The 11,862-nt window shown below is 37.5% G+C and overlaps 1 protein-coding gene across 1 annotated transcript; it reads right to left on the bottom strand.

The window, feature by feature from the left end:
• Positions 1-7,829: 7,829 nt before the first annotated feature.
• On the bottom strand, positions 7,830-11,779 carry LOC133062480 (protocadherin beta-4). Its single transcript, XM_061151518.1, has one exon. The coding sequence runs from the start codon at positions 11,572-11,574 to the stop codon at positions 9,184-9,186; it is 2,391 nt and encodes a 796-aa protein (XP_061007501.1). The 5' UTR covers positions 11,575-11,779; the 3' UTR covers positions 7,830-9,183.
• Positions 11,780-11,862: the final 83 nt, after the last annotated feature.

The following is an 11,862-nucleotide window of genomic DNA, read 5'->3' as shown; positions in this document are numbered from 1 at the left end:
TTCAACTCTGGTTTTATGAAAACTAGCAAAGAGAGTTCCAGTTGCTTCATATCCTTGTCAACATTTGATATTATCTTTTAACTTAAATACTCTGATGAGTGTGTGATGTTATACTGTAATTTTATTTTTATTTTATGTCATTGTAATTTTAATTAGTGGTTCCCTGATGATTCCTTAAATAAAGCACATTTTTCACATGGTTATTTTTATTAGAGTATATCCTTGTGAATTGCATAAGTCTTTTGTCTGTTTTTCTATTTAACGTATTTGCCCTTTTTCTTATTGATCTTTAGAAGTTCCTTATATATTCTTGGTATAAGTACTTTTTTAGAAGTAGGTATTACAAATATTCTCTCCCAATCTATGGCTAGCATTTTAACTTTCTTGAGATATCTTTGAAAAACAAAACTTCTTTTTAGTCTAATTTTCCAATATTTTTTATTTATGGTTTGAAGTTTTTGTATTTTCTTTAAATCTTTGCATGTGCCAAAGTCATGAAAGTATTGTATGGTGCTTCTGAAAAATCAGTTACTTTACTTTTCCCATTTAGAGCTGTGAAATGAAGTGAAGTCGCCCAGTCCTGTCTGACTCTTTGTGACCCCATGGACTGTAGCCTACCAGGATCCTCAGTCCTTGGGGTTGTAATCCTCCTGAAATTGATTTTTTCATGTTAATGAGGTTAGGGTCAAATTGCTTTTTTTAATATAAATATCCAAATGACCACACCACCTATTGAAAAGAAGCTGCATTCCCAATTATTTTCTGATGTATCATTTCTTCATAAATCAGGGGTCCATAGTTCTGTAGAAGTCTTTTCCCCCCATTTTTCTCTTTGTTTATCCTGCAATACCATATTGCTTTTTAAGTAATAATTCATTATACAGATACACCAGTTTTTAATTAATTTCTGGTTGCACTGGGTCTCCGTTGCTGCATGCAGGCTTTTCTCTAGTTGGGGGGAGTGGGGGCTACTCTTTGTTGCCGTGCACGGGCTTCTGATTGCAGTGGCTTCTCGTTGCAGAGCACAGGCTCTAGGTGCGTGGGCTTCAGTAATTGCAGCACGTGGGCTCAGTAGTTGAGGCTCATGGGCTCTGGAGCATGGAGTAAGTAGTTATGGCAGTCGAGTTACTCGACAGCATGCAGCATCTTCCCTGCCCAGGGATCGAACCCATGTCCCCTGAGTTGGCATGTGAAGTCTTATCCACTGTACCACCCAGGGAAGTCCTGCAGTACCATATTGTCTTCTTAATTACTATACTTCATAATAGGTTTTATTATCTGATTGGTAAGTCTTCCAGTTTTACTCTTTAAAATTGTTTTAGTTATTATTGTCCTTTTGTATTTCCCTATAAACTTTATTTTTATTATCTTTTTAGTATTTTTATTTGGCTGTGCCTGGTCTTAGTTGTGGCATGTGGAGTTTTAGTTGCAGCATGTGGGATCTATTAATAGTTCCCTGGCCAGGGACTGAACTCAGGCCCCCTGCATTGGGAGCATGGTACCTTAACACCTGGACCACCAGGGAAGTCTTCATATAAACTTTAGATTCATCTTGTTACTTTTCACAAAGAAACATGCTAAAGTTTTGTTTAGGATTTAACTGCATTTATAGATTGGGAAGAACTGACATATTCCCAGTATTGAGTCTTCCAGTATTGGAACATTATATATCCCTCTGTTTATTCAGATACTTAACTTTCTCAATAATATTTTATATTTTTCAGTGTATAAGTTTTATGGATATTGTTAGATTTGTTTCTAGATGTTTGCTATTTCTGAAACTTGTAAATGATAACTTGAAATTCTTCATTTTCTGGGTTTTGTTGCTATATAGGAATACAATTATTATATGCATGTAGACCTTATAACCAGTGGCATTACTAACTTCATTTATTAATCCTAACAGTCTGTGGATTCTTTATGACTTTTAATGCATACAATCATGTCATTTTAAAAAATAACCATATTTATTTATTTAGTTGGTTGTTCTGGCTCTTCCTTGCTGTGAGGTCTTTCCCTAATTGCCTCAGTCAGGGGCTACTTTCTAATTGCGTGGGTGGGCTTCTCATTGTGATGGCTTCTCTCCTTGCTGAGCATGGGCTCCAGGGCAGTCTGGCTTGGGTAGGTGAGCTACTCCCGGGCTGTACAGCAGAGGCTCAGTAGCTGTGGCACACGGGCTTAGTTGCTCTGAGGCACGTGGGATCCTCCCAGATCAGGGGTCAAAACTGTGTCTCCTGCATTGGCAGGTGGATTCTTTACCTCTGAGCGACCAGGGAAGCCCCATTGTCATTTTTTTTTACAAAGACCTCTTATTTCATCCCTTCCAATTACTGTGCATTTTTTCTTTGCTTTATTCCACTGCTTAGAACCTGCAGTAAAACACTGAAATGAAATAGTATAAGTGGGCATTCTTGTCTTATTCTTGATCACTGAAGAAAAGTTTTAAATAATTTTCCATTAAGTATAATGTTTATTGTAAATTTTTAAATACCTTCTGAAAGTTCCCTTCTTTCAGTCTGCTAACAATTATATGTGCTGAATTTTATCAAGTTATTTTTTTTTTATTCATTGAGGTAATCATATGATTTTTCTTCTTTACCTATTAATGTGATGAATTATATTGATAGATTTTAAATATTAAATTGATTTATATTCCCTGAATAAGTTTTCTCATATTTTATTACTTCTCTTTTATATATTTCTGAATTTTATTTGTTGATATTTTGTTTAGAATTTTTTCATCTGTGTTTTTAATAGAGATTGGTCTCTAATTTTCCTTCCTTATGATGTCCTATTCAGATTTGGATGTCATAATTCACTGAAGTCATTCTGGTACCCAAATAATCTGGGAAATATTTCCTGTTTTTTCTATCTTCCAAAAGATTTTGTATAAGTTGGTATTAGTTGTTCCATGAGTGTTGAGGAGAATTCACTAGTGTGAACTGAAGTGGCAAGGTTTTTAATAACAAGTTTAATTTACCTAATAGATAGAACTAATCAGATTTCTTCTTGTTTCAGTTTTAGTAAATTGTGTATTTAAAAGATGTTTTCCATTTTACATAAATTGACAAATTTATTGGCATATGGTTGTTCATAATGTCCTTTTTTTTTTTTTAATGTCTGTAGGATTGGTAATGATGTTCCTTTTTTTCATCCCTGATATTTGTGATCAGTGTTTTCTTTCTTTTTAAAATTAATCTTAGTAAGAGTCTTTAATTCCATTAATCATGACATAGAACCAACTTTAAGTTTTGTTAATCTTCTTAGTTATATACTTTTAAAAATAATTTTATTTATTTAGTTTTGGCTGTGCTGGGTCTTTGTTGCTGCATGGGCTTTTCTCCAGTTGCTGCAAGTGGGGACTACTTTCTAGTTGCAGTACACAAGCTTCTCATTGTGGCAGCTTCTCTTGTTGAAGAGCATAGGTTCTAGGGCCTGTGGGCTTCAGTAGTTGTGGCTCCCTGGGCTCTAGAGCACAAATTCAATAGTTGTGGCACATGGGCTTAGTTGCCCCATGGCATGTGGGATCTTCCTGGACCAGGGATTGAACCGGTGTCTCTGGCATTGGCAAATGGATTCTTCACCACTGAGCTACCAGGGAAGCCCTTCTTGGTTGTATATTTATCAGCATTGTATTTATGTTTATATATATAATACATGCATTATTTTTTCCTTCTTTATTTGTTCTTTTTCTAACTTCTTCAGATGAAAAAAGCTTATTGTTTTTTAACCTTTTTTATCTAACATGTTCATTTAAAGTTTTAAAATGTCTATGTAAATTCTGTTTTGATATATCATATCTTAATTTTCACCCAGTTCAAAATATACGGAAATTTCTTCTGCAATTTCTTCTTTTGACTCATGGATTATATTATTTGCTTTTGAAGCATTTGGGGATTTCTGGATAAATTTTTGTTTCTAACTTCATTTCTTTAAAAAATTTTTAGAGAATTGCTTTATGACCTAGAATATGGATAATTTTGATATATGCCATATGCATATAAAAAGAACATGTACTTTCCCATGTACTATGTCAGTTTATTCAAATATTATTATTGTGGTGTTCAGATTTTTAATATTCTGTTTTTGTGTGTCTTCTATCAGTGGTTGAGTTAATTGTTAATACATCCTCTCCTATGACTGTGGATTTGTCTGTTTCTTATGTTCTTTCAATTTAACTTTTTATATTTTGTAGTTTTCTTTCGGGGATATATTTAGTCTTATAACTGACATTTTTGGTATATTTTACCCATTTATCATTATGAAATATCTCTCCTTATCTGTAGTAATGCATCTTTCCTTAAAAAGTCTCCTTTATGTGAGTATATCTACACTTGATTAGTTTGGTTAATGTTTGTATCTTTTTCTATTTTTAAAACTTTCAACCTTTCTGTGATAATACATACACACAGGTATGTGACAGCATATAGCTGAATTTTTCTTAAATGTATTCTGACAATTTTGGTTGTTTAACTGGATTATTTAATCCAATAGCAATTACTGTAATATTTGATATCTATCCATTTATATTTACCATCTAAAATTTTTTTCTATTTGCTCTTAAAGTTTTCTTCTTTTGGATAATTTGGATATTTCTTATTTTTTCCTTCAATTCATTTTAAAATTACTCTTATGATTATTCTAAAGATTACAACATGCATCTTTAATCTACAAGCATCTAATACAAATTATTTCAGTTTACTACTCTCATGATAATGTTTAGAACCTTAGAAATCCTTAAAATTACTATTATGATTATTCTAAAGATTACAACATGCATCTTTAATCTACAAGCATCTAATACAAATTATTTCAGTTTACTACTCTCATGATAATGTTTAGAACCTTAGAAATCCTTAACTCTGTTTATATCATCTGCCTTTTACATCATCATTATCATGAATTAAAATTTTATATATACTTTAAATCCTTTAAGAAACTATTATTTCTACCTTTATTAATCAATACATAACATTTTATAGTTACTGTTATTCTTGTTCATTTCTTCCTACAAATCTGTGATTCCTCCAGGATTGTTTTCCTTCTTCCTATTGAATCCACTAAAAGTATTTATTTTTGTGCAGATGGGACTGTGATTGATTCTTGCAGTTTTTGTTTGTTTTAGAACTTCATTTTTGCAAGATGTGTTTTCTGGTGATAGAATTCTAGTCTGGTAGCTAATTTTTTTCAGGACTCAAAAGACATCATTCCTTTGTCTTTTGGCTTCTTGACGATCAGCTCTCCATCTTACTGTTATTCCTTTAAAAGCAATGTCATTTTCATGTGATTGCTTTTAAGATTTTCTCTTTGATTTTAGCAGTCTTCCTGTGATATTTCTAGATGTGCAGTTTTTTATTCTTCTAATTAGGTTCACTGAACATCTTGAGGGATAAATTTTTTCACCATTATTGGTCATCATTTCTTTACACATTCCTTATTCCCCATTCCTAGTCCTTCCAGGATTACAATCATGTATCTGTTGGAGTTTTTCATTATGTTCATGTAACTAAATGTTCTTACCTGTATTTTAAATTATTTTATTCCTCAGTGCTTCTATTTGGATATTTAATATTGACCTGTCTTGCATTCACTAATCCTAGAATCTTTTATGACAACTATGCCATTATACAATCTAATATTTAATAGTACTAAAATTTCAGTATTATATTTTTCAGTCCCCAAATTATTTTCTATTTTATTTCATTCTGTGGTGACATTCTCTTTACCTATTTTCTATATTCCTTATTTTAACATATTATATTTATTTTAACATCATTGTCAGTAAGTTCTGGTATCTATTTTATCTGTAGATCATCCATATGTCTGCTTTTTCCTCTAGGTTTTATTCATGTCAACCAATTTTTTTGTATGTATGTCTTATAATTTTTATCAAATGTTGATTATTAATGTAAAAAGCTCTCCTCCAGGGTCCTGATGATATTATATTCTTCCAGAAAGAGTCCATCTTTTCCTTTGTTAGCTTGACAATGTGTGCTGAGCAGCTTCAGTCATATCTGACTCTTTGAGACTCTATGGACTGTAGCCTGCTAGGCTCCTCTGTCCATGGGATTCTCCAGGCAAGAATTCTGGAGTGGGTTGCTATACCCTCCTCCAGGGGATCTTCCCAACCCAGGGACTGAACCAGAGTCTCTTAAGTCTGCTGCACTGGTAGGCGGGCTCTTTACCACTAGTGCCACTGGGAATCCCCTTTAGATTGATAGAAACATGTCTAATCAAATTGCCTTAATTCAAAGCAGGCACTGTGCTTAATCAAGATTCTTTCCAGTCCTAGTAAGTACCTGGCCCTCCAGAATTTTCAGTTCAGAACTCTGTATTCTCTACAGTCTCTCAGATGGCAGATCACAAACCCCAATCTCATGTATTAAGACTATTAAAATTTCACTCGGCTTTTCAGTAAGTTTCCACTTAATATATTGGCCTTCTTTCCTGGAATGTCCCATCATTTGACAAATATCATGAGGGGGGAAACTGGCCATGAGCTTGAATCATCCAGTTTGCCAAAGACTGTTGAAGTTACTCTATCCCAAAATTTAATTTTCTTAAATTGTGCAAACTTCTTTAGGGCAAATTGACTGTTGGAGTCAGTTCACAGCTCCAAGGATTTTCCTTTTCAGGAATCTTAGCCCCTTCAGTTCTTTATATATCATCTGCAGTCTGTTCCTTCAAACTGATAATTTATGAATTTAAAGGAGGTTTAAATAATCCATCTTACCTGGAAACAGAATTCTACCAAATAAAACTGTTTAAAATCTATGTTTTGTAATTTTAATAGTAAGAAATGTTATTTGCTGTGTCCCACTCTTTTGCAATCCCATGGACTGTAGCCCACCAGGCTCCTCTGTCTATGGGATTTCTCAGGCAATACTGGAGTGGGTTGACATTTCCTTTTCGAGGGTATCTTCTGGACCCAGGGATCAAACCCTCATCTCCTGCATTGGCAGGTGGGTTCTTTACTGCTGAGCCACTAGAGAAATCCAGTAAGAAATACAAGGTCTTAAAGTGATGGGGGTTATGTTGCCTTCAGTAAAATGTCTGCCCCTAAAACAGCATGTACTAAACTCAGTATATACTGTGCATAAAAACAACAAAGGAATTGTAAAAAATGTCAAAATATAATAGAAGTACTTGAGAAACTGTGGTTGAAATGGGTATTATTATCGAGTTATTTGGCCTCCATTCTCTACTTTTCTTTTGCAGAAAAGAATTGTCCAATTTTTTATAAGGTATTCATTTTGTGGAAATTATCTGGATTATATTATCTGGATTATATTTACTATTAAATTATAATCACTGAATTTTAAAATGTTAACCTGTTCTATACTAGAGTCTGATAGTGATCCCCAACTGGTAAGGAATGATCTATGTTTTATGAATACACACAGCAATTTATAAGGTAATACACAAAGTAATTCATAAATTTACTCATATAAATTCATAAACATGGGGTCTGAGTGTTTATTTGGCCAGTCTCATTTGGGTGATTATACAAGTTGGGCTTTCCTGGCATACACAAAAACATGAAGTTATACTTTCATAATGTTGAAACATATTGCTGAAAACTTCAATCATATTTCTTGTCCTCATACATAAAACTATTTCATTTAAATATCTAATGGTAAATGGTGAACTCATTAAAGCTGGCTACTAAATTTCATATATTTGTGTTTGATTTTGTTCATATTTTTATTACTTTCTAATTTCAAGTATTAGATTGGATGAAAGCTAAAAGCTATGTTTCAATAATAACTTAAAGAATAATTTTTCTTTTTTATTATATTTTAAAAAATGTAATTCAGGGAAACACGAAATAATTAAATTCCAGTAGGATGACACTTGAGATTTAAAAATAAATACTTAGGTTATAAAGCAAACTCTAATTACTCTTATTGTGCCAAAAGTTCAATAAGTGGTCTTATAGGTATAGCTATATAAATTTAGTTATAAATCACAAATCATCTTAATTGGCCTAATGAACACAACATAAAACAATTATAATTCAGATAAGTTTATTTCTTAATTTCTATTTCTATTCTTATTGTCTTAAAGGAAAAAACAATGCTTCTTATTATTGAAAGTTAGCATAATTGAAAAAGTAAATTTATGCAAAATACACAAAAGCTACAAGGAAAAACAAAAGGTCATTTGGACATCAAAAATAAATCATCATTTTGTTGATAAAAGCTGCTCATGTTTACAAAATAACTTAGAGTACAGACTAGAATACAATCAACAAAACTCAAGAGAAATTGTGCCTTTTTTGAAGGATATGGAAAAACTGTATGAGAGCCAAGAAAAACACATACTTTGTACTTACATTTGAACTTTTATTAATAGGGCAAAAGAAGGACAGGAAAGTATATGATGCCCTCTACCTCTTGAGTCCTTCTAAAGGATTTAGGGTTTACTTAACGTTCTAAGATTTTTAAGTATGTTATCAAGCAGTGAATTAGTTTTATTTTAGTGAAGAGAATTTGATACCAAATTATATATGATTTTCTCTTATTTATAAATAAGAATATTTTTATTTTAATATTAGTATTCATGAAGCAACTACAATGTGCTAGGTAAGTAGCAAATGAATAATCTCTAACATATATGGTACTCAGAATAGGATAAGGTCACAATTGTAGTGTATTAATAATTTAATAAAATGCATGTTTAGGTGAAACTTATGAGATACAAGTATGCTAAGTTATATGCTCATGGCTATTTAGTGGGGCACAGCCTGGTAGAATGGTGAACAGGAATCTCTAGGTACCTACAAAGAATTTCTAACACTCTGCCCTTGCAAATATAAGTAAAGAAAACCACCAAAAACATACAGAAATTCAAGATTATGCAAAAGCTTTAAACTGTTTCCTTAAAAAGACATTAAAAGAGGTTGATTTAAATACTAATAGAATTTCTTTTACCGCTTGAGTAATTTGTAGCTATGGAAACATTAATCACCAACCGAAGGTAAAATATGGAGAAATAGTATCAACTGTAACTAAAAATGCTAAATCCAATGAATACTATAAAAGGAAAATTTAGTAGAGACATGCATAAGTTTGGAATAGAGATATACAAATTTCTGTAACACTACAATCTCTTAAGAGGAAAATATTGCAATGTGAGTTAGGCTTAACAAAATTGAGAGGCTCACTTAACCAAATACGGCATTTAACTGAATACAAAGCTGTTTCTACAGTTGGGGCTTTCCTTGATTTCTCTCTCAGTGTCCTGAACCAAGAGGTTAGGGAATATTGGCTTCAGGAATTTGAACTCACCAGTTCTATGATCTCCCGTCAGACACACCTCGTACTGGTAGCTCTGGGACAGGGTCCCCGTGCCGCTGACGTCCACCAGGTGGCCCGGGAAGTGGCCCTCGGGCACCGGGCAGCGACCCGCCGAGCCCGCCCCGCCCCTCCTGCACAGCCGCACCGCCACGAACACCAGCACCGAGAAGAGGAAGAGCGACGACACCGACGCCAAGGCCACCACCAGGTAGACGGTGAGCGGGTCGGCCGGCGCCGCGGCCGCCGCTTCCGCTTCCGGGGGCGGCAGGTAGGGCTGCGAGAAGCCGTCCACCAGCAGCACGTGCAGCGTGACGCTGGCCGACAGCGGCGGCTCGCCGTTGTCCTTGACCAGCACCACCAGCCGCTGCTTGGGCGCGTCGCGCTCGCTCAGCAGCCGCGCCGTGCGCACCTCGCCGTTGTGCGCCCACACGCCGAACAGCCCGGGCTCCGTGGCCTTGAGCAGCTGGTACGACAGCCAGGCGTTCTGGCCCGCGTCGCCGTCCACCGCCACCACCTTGGTCACCAGGTAGCCGGGCTCGGCCGCCCTGGGCACCAGCTCGGTGCAGGGCGCCGAGGCGTTCTGCAGCGGGTAGAGCACGAAGGGCGCGTTGTCGTTGGCGTCCTCCACGAGCACGCGCACCAGCGCCTGGCTGCTGAGCGCCGGCGAGCCGCGGTCGGCGGCGCCCACGCGGAACTCGAAGGCTCGCAGGGCCTCGTAGTCCAGGGACGTGAGGGCGAAGAGGTGGCCGTTGTCGGGGTTGATGGACACGAGGGAGGCGAGGGGCAGGTGCGGGTCTGGCGGCGGCAGCAGCGAGTAGGTGACCTGGGCGTTGGCGCCCGCGTCTGTGTCTGTGGCGCTGACGCTGCCGATGTGCAGGGCGGGGCTGTTGTTCTCGAGGACCCACAGGGTGTAGGAGGTCTGGGTGAAGGCGGGGGCGTTGTCGTTGACGTCGGCCACCAGCACGGTTATGTTGTGCTGGGTTTTCAGTCTGGGGGTTCCCATGTCAGTGACCGTGATGGTGATGTTGTACTCGGCTTGACTTTCTCTGTCAAGAGGGCTATCGGTTACCAGGGTGTAGAAATTCTTGAAAGTCGGTCTTAGAATAAATGGCAGGTTGTCTGGAATGGAGCAAATCATCTTTCCATTGTCTCCGGAGTCTCTATCTCGAATTCGGAAGATAGAGACTACGGTCTCCGGGGCATTTTCTGGGATGGAGCTAATGAGTGAAGATATGGTAAGTTCTGGGGCATTGTCATTCACATCTACCACCTCTATGACCACAGTGCCTTTCCCAGAAAGGCCTCCTCCATCTGTAGCCTCAGTTTCCACGTGGTAAGATTTGATTTGTTCAAAATCCAATTTCTTTGTCAGTCGGATTTCTCCTGTGACTTCATTTATTGAGAAAGTTTGTTTAATTTCCTCTGAGGCTTGGAACAAGCTATAGGAAACAGTCCCAAAGTTCCCAGCATCTACATCCATAGCTAAAACTGTAACTATTAGGGAATCTAGGGGGCTGTTTTCCAGAACCTGCACCTCATATGGAGTGTGCATAAACTCGGGAGCATTGTCATTGACGTCCAAGATCAGGATTCGCACCATGCTGGTGCCGGACCTAGGTGGAGACCCACCATCCAGCGCCATTAGGGTTAAGCTGAACTCTGACTGCTCCTCTCGATCCAGCACTTTGTCCTGCACCAAATCTGGATATTTCTTGCCATCACTGTGATTTCGAGTGAGAACGTGAAAATGAGAATTGGCGTTGATAGTGTATGTTTGAAGACCGTTGCTACCCACATCCAAATCCTGAGCTAATTTCAACGGAAATACAGTCCCTGGCTGGCTGTTTTCCGGTATTTTCAAAAGCATTTCCCTATTCGGGAATACTGGGGAGTGGTCATTTATGTCCTGTATTAATAATTCTCCTTCAAAAAATTGCACTGGAGTTTCCAGGAATACTTGGAAATGCAGCACACAGGGTTCAACGGAGCCACACATGTCTTCCCGGTCTAGTTTCTCCTTCAAAAGCAAATCTCCAGTCTGACGATCCAGCAGCAAGCGCTGCTTGTCATCGTCACAAACCACCCGAGCCGACCGGGCGTTCAGCTCCCCAATTCCCAGGCCCAGGTCCTTGGTTAAATGGGCTATAAAGGAGCCGCTCTCTGTTTCTTCCAGAACAGAATAACAAATAGGCGCAGGGTTAGCCTGAGACAAGAATACCGTCAAAATAAAGGTGGTCACTTGCCTGTTGGGTTGGAGTCTCTCTAGCGTCTCCATGTTGGAGCCAGGGTGCTTACATCCAGTCCCCCTTCAGCAACCAGAAAAAGGCCAGAGGTATTCAATTTTCTTGCTTGGTAGAATCGTCACAGAGTTACTTGTAATCTTAAATTCGTTTAGAATATCGCTGCCCAAATTCGTTGGTAACCCAGTACTGCTGGCAGAGCTTCTTTCTTGTGGTGGTGGTTCGTCTTGCAGCAAAGGAATACGCGAGCTTTCTAGGGCTCTTTATTCACAATCTTAGCCGGCAGCGCCACCCTGCGTCCTGATTGATAAACTAACATTCTT

This window comes from Dama dama, chromosome 9, assembly GCF_033118175.1.
Source record: "Dama dama isolate Ldn47 chromosome 9, ASM3311817v1, whole genome shotgun sequence".
Taxonomy (NCBI): domain Eukaryota; kingdom Metazoa; phylum Chordata; class Mammalia; order Artiodactyla; family Cervidae; genus Dama; species Dama dama.
This window is presented reverse-complemented; position numbering and strand designations above follow the sequence as displayed.